Source organism: Indicator indicator, chromosome 16 (genome assembly GCF_027791375.1).
Source record: "Indicator indicator isolate 239-I01 chromosome 16, UM_Iind_1.1, whole genome shotgun sequence".
NCBI classification, from domain to species: Eukaryota; Metazoa; Chordata; class Aves; order Piciformes; family Indicatoridae; genus Indicator; species Indicator indicator.
The window spans coordinates 12,101,848-12,116,920 of NC_072025.1; the positions used below are offsets into that span (position 1 = coordinate 12,101,848).

General features: G+C 38.2%; 2 protein-coding genes across 2 annotated transcripts; both read left to right on the forward strand.

The window, feature by feature from the left end:
- Nucleotides 1–237: 237 nt before the first annotated feature.
- SPATA5L1 (spermatogenesis associated 5 like 1) lies at nucleotides 238–9,361 on the forward strand. The gene is made up of 10 exons (XM_054387713.1): nucleotides 238–312; nucleotides 449–1,543; nucleotides 2,451–2,636; nucleotides 4,087–4,245; nucleotides 4,781–4,990; nucleotides 5,396–5,623; nucleotides 6,486–6,620; nucleotides 7,144–7,269; nucleotides 7,933–8,106; nucleotides 9,340–9,361. Exons 1-9 carry the CDS (start codon nucleotides 238–240, stop codon nucleotides 8,104–8,106), a joined length of 2,388 nt encoding a protein of 795 aa, XP_054243688.1. The 3' UTR covers nucleotides 9,340–9,361.
- Nucleotides 9,362–10,002: 641 nt separating this feature from the next.
- C16H15orf48 (chromosome 16 C15orf48 homolog) lies at nucleotides 10,003–13,888 on the forward strand. The gene is made up of 5 exons (XM_054387974.1): nucleotides 10,003–10,080; nucleotides 10,169–10,229; nucleotides 10,533–10,621; nucleotides 11,371–11,431; nucleotides 12,080–13,888. The coding sequence occupies exons 2-5, from the start codon at nucleotides 10,188–10,190 to the stop codon at nucleotides 12,146–12,148; spliced, it is 261 nt and encodes an 86-aa protein (XP_054243949.1). The 5' UTR covers nucleotides 10,003–10,080; nucleotides 10,169–10,187; the 3' UTR covers nucleotides 12,149–13,888.
- Nucleotides 13,889–15,073: the final 1,185 nt, after the last annotated feature.

Sequence of the window (15,073 nt, forward strand, 5' to 3'; positions counted from 1 at the left end):
CGGTGCTCTGAAGGGAGGCGGTGCTCTGAAGGGAAGCGGTGCTCTGAAGGGAGGCGGTGCTCTGAAGGGAGGCGGTGCTCTGAAGGGAGGCGGTGCTCTGAAGGGAGGCGGTGCTCTGAGGGGAAGCGGTGCTCTGAAGGGAGGCGGTGCTCTGAAGGGAAGCGGCGCTCTGAAGGGAAGCGGCATCCCGCCTTGCGGGGCGCGCTCCTGCCCAGTGCGCGTGCTTTGCTGTGTCGCATGCGCAGGGGGCGAGGACTCTGCCTGTCAGCGAGGCGCGTGGGCGCTGTTGTGGTGTTACTCGGTTCCGTTCCGGCCGGTGGACCGCGCGGGGCGGGAGCGATGGGCGGCTGCGACAGGCTTGGTGCTGGCAGAACGTGAGGTCCACAGGAGGATGAAGCGGGGTGAGTGAAGAGCCAGAGGGAGGTTGCTGCCCCCTCTCACGGAGAAGACGCTGCGCAAATCCGCGATGGAGGCGGCAGCCTTAAAGATGCTCCTTCTGGACCCGAGAGATGAAGGCACCCAGAGGTGCAGGCTAGGACCCGCAGCCTTCTCCTTCCTAGGAGCCAGGGTCGGCGCCCCGCTGAGGATCTCACTTCGCACCGGCTGCTGCTTGTGCACGGCGTGGCCTAGGCACGATTTGGCGGACGGGTACTTGCAAATTGACCTGACTTGCAGAACCGCGGGTGTAACTGTAAAGGACCTGAAGGGCCTCACACTGAATGTCGGCCAGCTGCAACTTCTGGGCTATCACCATTTGAAAAAGGCGACTGTGAAAGTGGTCCTTAAGAGCTCTGCACTGAAAAAGTCGACACCCAGAGCTGTGTTGCAGGAGACGATCAGAGAACTGCTAAGAAATGTTTATGTTTTACTTCATTATGTTGTTACTGTTGCCCCAAATCTAGAAAATCCCATAGTGTGTATTGAAATGCTGTCTGTAGATCCTTTGATGGATGGAGCTGGACTGATAACCCCACAAACAAGCATAAAAATTAAGGAGGTGGTCACTGTTGAATGGTACAGACATTTATCAGAAGACACTGCAAAGACTTCAATTGCAGGACTAGACGATGTGGGGAAGTCTTTGAAGGAAATTATCGATCTGCCTTTCCGCTTTCCAAAAACTTTTAAGAAGCTAGGACTTTCAGTCCCTAACGGAGTGTTATTAATAGGCCCCCCAGGTGTAGGAAAAACTCTGATGGTAAAGGTAGTAGCACAGGAAGTGGGTGCATACTTGTTTTGCATCAGTGGTCCAGCCCTCTATGGTTCAAGACCAGGAGAAGGTGAAGAGAATTTGCGAAGAGTCTTTGAAAAGGGCAGAGAAATGGCACGTGAAGGCCCGACAATTCTCTTTATTGATGAAATTGATGCTTTATGCCCAAAGCGAGGAAATTCAAACAGTGCTCCTGAAGATCGTATTGTTGCTCAATTGCTAACACTACTGGATGGTGTAGGTAGTGAGGGTAAGATGGTAGTTATGGCAGCAACAAACAGGCCTGATGCTTTAGACCCTGCACTGAGAAGACCTGGCCGATTTGACAGAGAGGTAAGCACACCCTGGTATTCATACATGCACTTTTTGTTCTTTAGTTCAACTTCAGCTTAGGTAAGGTAAGAAGCACATTTTACCCAAGAAACTGGGTACCTCAAAATGGGCAAGAGTAGTCCTTATGCTTCTTCACCACAAAGTCATGGACCTGTTCTTGAGGCGTTTCCTTTCCTTACAGATGCTTAGCATTACAGACTTAGATTTTTCTCGTTTAAATCCCAGATTGAAGACTGAGGTATCTCCCTTTTAAAGTTTATTGTGACATGGAACTAGTAACCTGTTGTGTCAAAAATGCTCTTCAGATTTCAGTAACAGAATCTCAATCTGCTCTGGAAAATTTTTGCTAGCCCAGTGCTCAAAAGAAGGAAAAACACATGCAGTTGTGCAACACTTCTCCTTTTACTGTTTCTTTTGCTGGCTAAATGCTCTCCTGAGCCATCCACTTAAGTTCTTTATGCTTTCATAATTGTACTTTTCATAATTTTTCCAGGACTTATAGACTGTTAAGATAAATGCATTTTATGACAGTATTTTACCATTTTTTTTTATAATATGACTGTTCATCAGTGGTTTTTTTTCTTCTTTTGGATGAATCAGCCTTCATGATGTAAGGGAGTTGCTATTTCAGTATTTTGTCTTACATTGAAATTACCTTAAAATATGACTTTATGGTTAGTAGCTGACAGTGTCTTGCGAACAAGTGTTCACTCAGAAAGTAAGTGTAAATGGAGAGTATTTAAAATATCATTTGTAGGGTGCTGTAAATTCTTTAGCTGCAGTATAAGTATGTATAAATCTTCAGTAAGCAGTATAAAGCAGAGACAAAGTTGCTTGCCTAGGTTTGTAAAACAAAGGGAATGTAGCAAAGTACCTACTTATATATTTTGTTTATTTATTTGTTTAGGTTGTCATTGGGACCCCAACGCTTGTGCAAAGAAGATCCATCCTGCAGTTGCTTACAGCTAGTATGCCTATTTCTACAGACACTGATTTGGTTAAACTGGCAGAAATGACAACTGGGTATGTTGGAGCTGACCTTACAGCACTCTGCAGAGAAGCTGCTATGCAGGCTGTGTTCCACATCTCTTTGGTATGGTTGCAAATCATTAATGCTCACCTTTGCTTGAAAGGCTTAACAAGTTGAAAAACTCAAAAAGTGAAATAAAAAAACCAGCAGGTGTGTTGTAAATATGCCATTTTGCTGGTACCTTCAGTTCTCACCTGAAAGATTGTTTCCTCCTTCCTGGGAGAAAAGCTTTGCTGAAAGTTTTGATCTTCGTCCTTATCTTTCTTAGGATTCTGCAAAGCAGAGATTTTAATCTTGTTTGGCAAACTAAACTCTTAATGCCCACAAAAGCTCTTTTGAAGATGTTAGTGATTTTAAAATGCTACTTCTTAATAATAATTGCAAATAAAAGTATAGGTGAACACATTATCACTAGCAGTTACATATTTATAACTGTTATTTGTTTTGTGAGGCTGGATATAACGTTGTAGGCACAATGTTTCTGTCCAGTGTGCAGAAATTTAACTTCTTAGCAATTCTCTAATTTAATATCTACAGTATCTAGTTCTTGAAATTCTCTCTATCCATCCTGATTTTTACAAGAATTGTGAGATACGTGTTTGCTGTTGGTTTTCATCGGGAATAGCTGAGTGGAAATTGAAAACCATATTTGCAAAGTTTCCAGTCAGAGCATCTGCAGAGAATGGTAGAACCCTCTGTCTTCACTTAGTGGTAGAAAAGAAGAGTGTGTCATAATTCTAGAAATTTTTTCTTTCAGGTGCTTCACAAATAATGTGAGCCTGGTATCCCAAAAGGAAATGGACTGATGAAAATAATGAATGAATAGGTGGCCTATGTGCCTTGAGGCATTCATAAAATACATCTTGATTCTCTTACTGCATCTGTCATTTAGCAATGGTATTTTATTGCCTATTTGAGATAAAGTGCCTTATGTTCTTTAGTGTGTGGTGAAAATGGATGTTAAAATACATTTGTATTCAAGAGATTCTAGGATTTGGTTATGTAGTGATCTTGAAACTAGTCACACTTGATTTAGCAGTCCACTGTATGAAAGGTTATAATTTAGGGAGGAAAAGTAGTTTTCTCTGAACTACTCGTTTCTGTTAAAATTGTTTTTTCTGTGTAAAAACTTGCTGCTAAAAGAGAATTTTGAACGTAAAAAGCTCCATTTAGACATGAGGAGGAACTTTTTTACTTTGAGGGAGGTAGAACACTGGATGTGTAGAGTCTCAATCTCTGGAGTCATTCAAAATCCATTTGGATGTGTTCCTGTGCAACCAGCTATAGAACCTGCTCTGGCAGAGAGGTTGAACTAGACGATCTCCAGAGGGCCCTTCTAACCCCTATCATTCTGTGATTCTTTAGTACACTACTTTGTGTTACTTCTTTTTGTCTGCAGTGCTTAAAAGTCTGTTAGGACAACAATTTGCCACTTTATTAGTTTTATACTAATTCAGCATTCTAAGTTACTACATAAAAATATTGTTAGTACGTTTTTTCTACATTTCCTCAGGATTCAGCTGAAACATTGATTAACATGGCAGACTTCCAAGAAGCTTTTAAAAAAATTCAACCATCCTCTTTTCGAAGTGCAGTTGGATTAACAGAGTGTAAACCGGTCACTTGGGAGCAAATTGGTGGTCTGGAAGATGTGAAGTTAAAGTTACAACAGGTAGTGTATAAAACAAATTTAGACAAACAGCTAGTTTTTAATCACCATGTCCTCTGAGGTATTCTGCATGCTACATTGTGGAAATAAATTTTCTTGCCAATTACCTAATTATAAATTGTATTTTAAACAGTTTTTCTAATTACATTAAGTTATTACACTGTTTATGAGCAAGAAATCTGCCAGTCACGAAATATCACTGCCACACATAATACTGTGGAGAAAAAAAACCCATGGCTTTTAGTAGCTGAAGAACACTTAACCTATAGCCAGATGATTTGTCTGCTCCTGAATTTGTGGCCAGAAATGGCTTTTGCACATCCTCTCTCGAGGACTGGCTTTCGTTCTGTTTGAGATGGAGAAGAAACTTTGAGAAGGGAATTGTTACTTGAAGAAAGACCAAAGTGATATTCTCTGATTTTGAGTGAATGTATGTACCAAGGAAAAAGTAATGTGCTCAACAATTTTTTTGATTGCTTATGAACTCTAGTTTTGTTGCTAAAAATGTAATCCTTTTTTTTTTTTTATGTATTGACAGAGTATTGAGTGGCCCATGAAATTTCCTCAGGCTTTCAATAGGATGGGCCTGTCTCATCCAAAGGGTATTCTTGTCTATGGGCCATCAGGGTGTGCCAAAACAACACTGGTGAAGGCCCTGGCCACAAGTTGTCACTGTTCCTTTCTCTCTGTAAGTGGTGCGGACCTTTTCTCACCTTATGTTGGAGATTCAGAGAAGATTTTATCTCAGGTAGAGATTTTAACTTGCGTATGGTCTATAATTTACTTTTGCTTGATTTTTGTAAAGCTACTAGTTAAGCCAAAATTTTGTTAAGATGATAGTTTAAAACTCTCATCTCATTATTAAATAGAAATGGCTTACAGATTCACATTTGTATAAACAGAATCTAACCCTAAAATTATGCCAGTTTTAAATTTTGAAAGTATTTCTACCTATTTGTTTTCAGTTCATTTAGGAATTTAAATAAGAAGCAGAATTTGTCTGTAGTAAACGCAAGCCGAAAGAGCTCTTGTGAATCTTTGACTGTATCTTTAAAGTTAGTAGAATCATAGGGTATACAGAAATAGATGTTTTCACCTTACCTGCTAGAATATCTGCTTTAATATTTTACTTCATAAATATTCTTTAAAAAAGGTTTTTTGCCAAGCAAGAGCAAATACTCCAGCAATAATATTCCTAGATGAGATTGATTCTATCTTGGGATTTCGGTCACATTGCAAAACTGGCCACAGCGTCTCAGAGCGAGTTCTTTCTGTCCTTCTCAATGAGCTGGATGGTGTTGGGCTCAAAGTCACAGAGAGAAGAGGAAGTGACCTGCAGTTTGAAGGTCAATGTCAAGAACAAAATGACGAGGAAAGAAAGGTATTTGTGTTCCCTTTTCCCTGTAGGAAGAATAATGAACACTGCCCCATTATTCCAGAAGTTTTAGTTATTTACATTCACATTCATTAAACTTAAAATCCTCAAGCTTAAAAATATGCAAAATGCTCTTCTACTCTGTCATAGTTTCTAGCTTTTAGAAAGTACCTTATGTAGGCTGCTAACTTCTTTTACATAGACTGTTCTCAGTGACACTGTTTGAATAAAATACCCACCCAGGCTAATGAGCATTCCTACTTGGTGTTCATCTTCTATCACAAAAATCCTCTTGCTTGACACTAAGGTAATTTTTCAGACTAATTGTATTATTTTTAAACTTAATTTTTATAAACATTTCCCCTACTTCATTTGTAGTGGTTTCTCCTACACACTTTCATATAAATACAGTACAGTTATGATAAATTATATATTTAAACAAAAAGTGGCAGCTGAACTTTTTTGTGAATTCCCAACATTTTTTTTTCTATTTTTTTCCCTTTTTTTTTACTTAAATTCCTATCTCCATATTATGGTATTTTTATGGGGAAAACAGTTTCAGGATTGTAAAATACTGAATTTTTGGATATGAAAGGTCTTTGTTTAAAATCTCACCTGACAAAAAAGGTTTATTTATCATCAAGGCAGATACTAACAATATTTCTTCGTGGTCATCTAATCTGGCCTGCACAAAGACTTTTTTTTTTTACCTCAAGAAAAATAAAATATTAATACTGAAAGGAAAATACCTGCATATGAAGTTACGTTTTCTTCTCACCCTTCTCTGTTTCTCATTAATAAGCTACTATCTTTAGATAATACCTGTCTTAACCATGTTGCACTGATTTGTTTGTCATCTCGTATTCAGCTGGAGTTTCAGGAAACTTTGAACAAAGATTTCATAGTAGTTGCTGCAACAAATAGACCAGATATGTTGGATGATGCCTTATTACGTCCTGGAAGGATAGACAAGATGATCTATGTTCCACCTCCAGATCTGAAGGTGAGGTATTACAAATCCATACAGGGCTTAAAATGTAGAGATATTAATTACCTATGTACTTTAAGAGCAAAGGGAGTATATTCCTATAATATAATTGACAACTGATGGAAGATTGAATGAAGATCAGTCCCCCAAAGTCAAGTACAATGAAGAAAGGAATAAGTACATTTGTAATTTAAATACCAGTAACATTTTAACTGGTGTGTATAGCTACATTATTGCATATAGAAAATAACCAAAATCTTGAATAATTCTATATTTACAAAATCAAACTGCAGTTAAGGAATTACCATAACAAGTTGCCTGTAAATACAGACTCTTGAGTGCAGTGTTTTCATAAACTAATCAGTAACTGTGAATAACAGACTTTAATCTATGAGGTAATACATACTGTTAGGGTTATCTCCTTAATAACATTTTATTCACTCTTCCACTGAAAACATGTTGATTTGCCTGGATTTTTCTTTAGTTCTAATTTCACATGTGGTACTGCTTTGTTTTTCATGTATAATATGCCTTACAGGGAAGGCTTTCCATTTTGAAAATCTGCACAGAAAAGATTCCATTAGATACTGATGTGTCATTAGAAGATGTGGCAGTCCTAACAGACCTCTTCTCTGGAGCTGACATTGAAAATCTGTGCAAGGAGGTAGGAAATATTAATGGTTAATCTGCAAAATAAACTGTGAATGAAACTTTGGAGTTAAAAAAAGAGAGATAATTGATGTTACCAAGCCATCAGTAGTACAGATTCTTTCAGTTTGTAATAAAAATAGAGTAAAACAGAAGATCTGAACAAGAGTTAATAATTTACAGGTTAAAAAAAAAAAAAGCCAAGTAAGAATAAAGACTTTCTTTTGTAATTTACTAGAAGTTAAAGAACTGTCTTACCCTTTGTTTCACGTGCACTTCTCAAATCCAAAGTCACATCTAAGTTAATTTTAAGATGCGTACTGCATGCAACTGCAGCATCTTTAGCTGAAATTAACATGTCCTGTCAAGGTTAGAGAGCAAAAAATTGAGACATCCATATGTATTTGACATAAGTTGTATAAAAGAGAGAAGACTAGGAAGAAAATCCAAATACGTAAGCGATCAAGGATATATTGTCTAATACAGACAAAAAAGTGAATGAAGAAGAGGAATCTTATTTGATGTTCATATGTTCTTAAATAACCATGAATTATACAGTGTGGTTTCCAGATGCTTTACCTAAAACTGTTTCATGCCAAATATTTTAGAATATTTACAATAACTTTGCAACTTTACACCATGATAAGCATTTAGTTTCTTTTTTCTTTTTCTTTTAAAGGCTGCTTTGTTGGCATTGCAAGAGAATGGGCTTGAAGCAACTGCAGTAAAACACAAGCATTTTGTAAGATCATTGAGGACTGTAAAAGCATCCTTAAACGCAAAAGACTTGGAATTTTATGAAAAATTCTTTAATCAAGAATTAACCTCTTCGAAAAGTAGTGATACGACATAGGTATTTTTAATGTATTACAAAGATTTTGCAATAGCTTACATAATTTCTGCTGTATTAATGCTGTAGTTACTGTAGTTTTTACTATATTTCATACACACTGGAATTTCACTTGTGAAAAATATTATTTCAGTTATGGAGAATAAATTAAAATCTCGTTTGCTTTGGATGGATGTCCATCCAATGAAAAGAGTAGTTGAGGTACTTAGACCACTGTGGAACAGCTTACTCTTACTGTAGATTTCCTGCTTTGCAGTTCAAAGAAGAATAAGAAGAATATTTCATTTAAAACATGTTGTGGAGTCTTAAAAAGGCAAGGAATATTAAAAAGAAAAATAGAAAAGTTTTCAGGATACTAAATAGGAGGAAGTCTCATATGTATGTTATCTACGGGCGTGCAATCATTTTAGATCAGTTACTGCTTACTCTACAATCATTTGGATCGAGTAGACAGACGCTAAGTGTATAATCAATTCAAACACTAATAAATTCTTCTTTGGAGAAGGGAGTTTACTTTGTAACACTTCCTGCAGAATTCTTTCCCCACCCAGGAATTCTTTGTCAATAGCTCGATTAAAGGAAATCATTACTGCATATGTGCAAGTGTCTGTTTTAACTTACCAAGGTAGGAAGTTTTTAATTTTTTCCCTTTTTCCTGTGCCAATGCCTGTGACCAAAACTACACTGTCAAAGATGATTTCTTTCTTCAGCCAAGGTTCTTAAGTTAGAAAACCCATTAAGAGATCATTGCTCAGAGCTGGGACACTACGGGCTGTAATGCAGTGTATTTACAGGGTGATGGATCACAAAAGGAAGTTGTAAGGCAGTCAGCAACTGCATAGGGGAGTAGTGAAAGCCAATGTAACTTAGGAAACGCTGCAACTGTTAACTATCTGGCCTACATCTTGCTGACTTTGATCACCATTTCCCCAGGAAGGATCATCCTGATTTATTGCTGACAAAAAAATAGGCCAGTGAACTTTCCAAATATTTCATAGTAGTAGTGCTTGACATAAAATATGAAAATATGAAAACCTGTGAGGAAACTGTTTTGCTGTCCAGTGTTTGAGAGTGTTGACTGTTGCTTTTAGAGCTGCCTCATCTGAAAGCTGTTAAGACAGCAAAATGCAGTCAGCTCCTTCATTTCAAAGATGCTGCTGCTTAACTTCTGTAGTTGCTTCCTAGAAGGGCCAGCAGAACTAATTCTGCGCTGTTATTGCCCTCTCCTTGCTACAGGGAACCAGCAGAGCATGCAGCAAGGTCAGCCTCTCCTTCCTCTTCCTGCTTTCCACTGAGCAAGAAGGGAAGGGAGGAACAGATGCACAGGAGAGGTCTGCTGGTACCACGCATCTTCAGCTCACCCTTGGTAGGAGCTTTTCCATGACAGGGATGTTGGAAAACACCGAGAGCTGTGCAGTACAGTAGAGTGATGGGAACCTGGGCCAGGATGAAACTTCCGTTGTAGCAAAAGGAGACAGTGACTTCGGGCTCCTGTTTAGGTCACTACATGCACCCTGGCGAGCTCTGAAAAGAGGCAAGCCACAGCCTTGCCTGCATATTTGTCTAGATATTCTGTTCTTTAGGCGGCTGCCTGGAAAAGGGGACGAACAAGAAGACAAAGCAGGAATGGAGATGTCGGATTGAGTGCTGCTGTAAGGGAGGCAGAAGGCGCTGCAGGAAGCAGGCAGGCGGGGTGCACCTCGCACCCTGCTGCCTCAGCAGCTCCTTGCTCAGACGGCTGCTCCTCGGCGCCTGCCTGCCGCAGGGCTGCACTGCTGGCCCGCGGGCGAGCCTTGGCCGGCCGCCGGGGGTCGCCCTGTCTGCGTGTGCCATGGGTGGCTCCGCGGACGGGTCGCGCCGTCGGTTGGGGCGCAGCCAGCGCTGGCGGGCGTCGCCGGGGCTATATAAGGCGGAGAGAGCGGTCTCTTGCACCCGGTGTGCTTTGGCAACGCTGCCCGTCTTTCTTTGCTCTGCCAGGTAACGGAGGCGGTGGGCCCTCTGCCGAGAGTCCCGCAACTTGGGGATTCCGGTCCAGGGTGCGGTAAGAGGGAACCGTTTGTTCCAGATCCGCCGCCGCAGCGAGGATGAACACGAAGTTCTTCCAGATACTGAAGTCTAAAAAAGAAGTAAGTTTGTCAGACACATTGGGGCTGTGATAACCCCCTTCGGTGAGGGGATGCCGGCTGGCTTGAGCAGGTGCACAGGCTGCATTTAATAGTGAGCACGTTGCAGAGAAAATCCCGATAGCGACGGACACGTGTAAGTTGCAATTAATGCGTTGGAGGTGAGACGATGTGAGTAGTAATGCAGACATAATATACCTCAACAGGTAATCAATCACACCTTAGAGCCTCATAACTCGCGGTCCCCTGTTCATAACTGTAGCCAGGACACCAGTTCTTCAACTCACTTCGTTTTATGTCTTTCAGCTCATTCCTCTGGCAGGAATACTGTCCTTCGCAGCAGTGGGAGCACTCTCTTTTTCTATTTACTCCCTGTTCAGCAAATCCGATGTGATGTAAGCAAGATACTTACTGCTTGGGTTTACCCCCTAACCTTTTTTATTCAACAGAGGTATTTGACCGTCAAAGAAAAAAATTAAATCTCTCTGGATTTAATAACAACTAAGATACTTGCAGATTGTAAATACTGAATAAATTAATTACTTTGGAGCATAGACTAAATTATTTCCTAACTTTTGATTTAATAATTAGTTGTGTTATATGTAATAGGTTTTAAATGTTCTTATGAAGAATTTTAAATGATGGGATAGGTAGATGACATACAGATAGGTTGGAGCCAGGCTATTGACTCATACACAAAGAACAGGATTTGATAATATGAACTTACACTAAGTTTATATTTTAATGGCTTGGCTAATAATTGGCTAATAATTGGAGCTAAGTCCTATATCCTTTAAGCTCTTGGGAATTTTTATATATAAAGTGATTTGACTAGGCATTTTAGTTGCTGGAGTATGTCTTTAGTCAGTTTTGATTTTTCTTATTGCTTGCCTTACAATAACGTGTTATATTAAAAAATAAAGTTAGTTTGTTTCATGCTTTGGAAGCTGCAAATAAAGCAAGCCATCATTGACTCCTACTCAAAATTTAAAACAGGAATGTCCAAACCTGTAAACTTGTGTTTCAAGGGAACTACTTATTTACATAAATAGTTCTGCTGGCAATATACTACTCATATAAGAAAAATGTACATAAGAACATGTCCTAAAACATAGTGTCTGTTTTACTTTATCTTCTCGTAAAGCATTAATAAGAGTGGCAATCCAGAACCATGGCAAACGATTGATCCTACCAAGCCTCAGAAGGTAACTTGTACAAGTAATATAGTCAGTACAAATAGCATTTATTTCCAACATGATGAATAACTTTATTTAAAATATCCAAGAATTAGCAAACTATTAATGAGGAAACAAATGTAAAGCTTAACTGTATCTACTTAAAAGTGGAACTAACTGCTTAATCCATTACTTTATGGGAAGTATCTTCTCTATATTGCTTAATGATTGGGATTCAGCTATTGCATTCTAGGTCTGATCCTGAATTTATGGTGTTCCTCTCTCCCAGCATTTATTTACTCAATTCCATTGATACTTGTGGAAATCAGGAGTAAAGAGGAAATAGTTTACCCTCACCTTGTTCCTGAATTACATACTTGACTATGAATATTTTTGAGTACTGCAGTCTGAGGGTCAGAAATTTTAGTTTAGCAGAGCATCTAGGATAAGAAAACATACTTATTTAGCATTATTACTTAATATCCTAGTGGTTTTGTTCGATAACTTACTAAATATGTCATCAGTTCCTGGTTTGCTTACTTCTGAAAAGAAAATATAAAGCTACTAGAAATCCTTTTTCACCAATAAGTTGCTGTATGGTATGAGGTGTGGCAGTGGCACAAGCGCTCACTGGGATCTTGCTAATTTCTTCCATATTTTCATTCTAATTTCTTTCAGCTATTAACAGTCCGTCAGAAATGGAAACCTATAGAAGACCTGGAAAATGTCAAAAAGCTGACAAAGTGACAAGTTTCTATTGCCTCAAAAAGGTACCCTATCAGTCTAGTGGAATCACTTCTGCACAAACTTGACTACTTAAATCAGTGTGCGGAAATGCTTCTGCTACATTTTTAGGGTCTCCCTACATTTTTTGGATTCTGGATGAGGAGTTTCATGTTGCTTTAGAAGTTTGCTTACAATATCCACATAGTCAAAAAATCTGCCTCAACTATCTATTTAGAGTAGGCATTTGATGACAAGTGTTGAATATTCAGATGAATTATAGATGGAGAAAATCTTCACACTTTTTGTACAATATTTTTTCTCAAAATACATTAATTTTTACATTTTATATATTTTTAATAAAATAGATTTTAAATCTGTTTCAACATTCCATGTATATCCCATAAATGGAGATTACCAATAAAAGCTCTTACAAATTGTGATTCCTGGTATGCTCCGTTTCCATGCTGTATTTCAATGCTGTTACACAGACCAAATAGTCATCAGTCTTTGCATGACAGCATATGTGGTCATAAAGTATACTTACATTCATTTTCTACATTAGATGGGATGAAAATGTAAATCAAAATTAATGTTAAACTGCTAATACCAGAACTTACATGTGCTCACCTTAACCCACTGAGGAGTCCAATAGGTTATTTAAAGGTATATTTGAGACTACAGGATTAGAACATAAGAATTAAGTATGGCTAAAAGGGAAATGGAAATGAAATAATTTCTGTTGTATTGAAATATTGTTCATGTTTAAATGTAGAAAGAGTTACTAGAGTTAGGAAACTTGCATTATCCAAAACTGCACAATGTCAATTTATTCTTTTTGTGCAAGGTAGTTTGTGGATGATCTCAAATGTCCTGTGTAGTTAACAGAACTTTTTAACATTTCTAGATAAATACTGTTAGGCACAAGTGCTTTAACAAAGATTAAATAACAGAGGCACAAGTGCTTTAACAAAGATTAAATAACAGATTAACATTAGGAAACAGTTCTTTTCTAATCATCTCTGTGTTTTCTTATGAGTTGGCAGGGAAAGAATGTAAAGGGCAGACCGCTCAGTAAATTAATGAGGCAATATACGCATCCAATGGCAGAACCCTCCTATCATGGGTGTTTTCTGTAGGTGTCCCCTCCCAGGAAGTTTCACAATGCCTTATACAGTTTCTTTTACAGTGAATGTTCAGAATGCATATTGCTTTCAGTGAGGAAGAAAGCAAAAACGAAACAACTCCTAATTGCAAAAAAAAAAAAAATCCCTGTGAGTAATAGTGATGTGTTTTCGGTTACTCTGCTGCGGAAAAGATGTAAGTTAGTAAAGCTGAATTTTAACGTAGCTTGGCTTGAGAAACTTTATGTGTTCTTCAAGTTAAGGAAAAAGAAAAGATGTTATTTTATTCCATACTTCTTGTGCGCAGTTGCAGTGTAAATGTTTATCAAGTAAGGATGACTCAGCAGTGTTTATGCTCAGGAGTGAAACTACGAGACTTTAGAATATGTTACCAGCTTTCATTTTAAGGAATGGCCTTACAACATGATTGGATAGCACGCAACCACAAAACTCCAGTCTTCTGAGGAATACAATTCTTAAGTATTTTAGCAGAGAAACATTTTTTTATATGTATTTTCTGTAAGTTGTTCTGTATTTCCATATTCTTACTGGACTGTGTCAAACAAAACAAAAAGTGCTGTGGTCTGAGTTGATGCATAAATTAAATTAGTTGGTTCTTCAGTACATGGTGTATATGGTCTGTAAATACTCTGACCTAAGTATCTGTCAACTTTAGGGAAATAAGGGTAAGTCATTTTAACACAATTTTTGTACTCAACTGCTTCTCAGCAGTGGCTTCCAGTAGTGCATTAAGCAGTGTGACTGCTGTCAGTCACAGGCTGTTACTCTCTCATCCTGTCCTGAAGCATAATAGCTAAGGTAACAGGATGTTTGATTTGATAGCTGCATTTTTCTTCTTTTTTTTTTTTTAATATATGTTTGTGGGGAGAGATTTTGCATAATGTGAAAAATCAAAGTATTTTTCTGCACTTGAAAAGTATTGTGTAAAGTTCTTGGAGCAGTTTCGTGTGTTCTTAGATGGTCTCTAAATAATTTGTCTTCTGTATAGATGAGGTTTTGTTCTTGCAAGTAGAGCACACCAAGAGCAATTACTGTATCTCCCCCCATGACAACTCAGCATAAAGCTATAAACAATACACAAATTATTCCTTGTTCTACAAACATCGGTGTTAGGACAGTAAAGATTTAACTGGCTGCATTTTTTGAGCTGATTTTCATGAGGACAGTAAGACTTCCATGTCCTGTGTTACGCAAACTCATGACTTTTTATTCCATGCACAATTTAGAGGCTGCTGAAATAATTTAACATTCTCTCCATTCCGTTCCCTCCATTTTGTCTCCTGCTCTGTTCTATTCTTGAGTTTGTGGTTTTTTTTCAAACAATGACTATTTTTGCCCTCCCCATCTAGCATTTTTCCATGGAACTATATCACTATATCCAACTTACATATTAATTACAAAATTCAATTTAAAAGGTTATTGGCAGAAATGTTTTTTAGTGGTTCTAATCACCATTAGACTCATTAGAATCTATGGTCATGCTTTTATAACTGCAGGTGGCTGTTAAGTAGTCTATTTGTAAATAGCTTTGGAAGAATAGAAGGTTGCTTTCTGCAGTATAGATGCAATTGTTAATTAATTACTAATTTTCGTTATTGCAGTAGTACTTAGAGGTCCTAACTGCAGATCTTACATCATTGTGGTTATCCAAATGCCATGTTCAGTTTTTCACTTGGTGTATGATAGCCCCAGTGTCAACATTTCTCTGTCTGATATCCCCTAATCCTTGCGTTTTTCTACTGCAAGGTGCTATTAATACAATACCATACTGTCTAGTTACTTCATTGGCGTGTCTGGTTTCTGT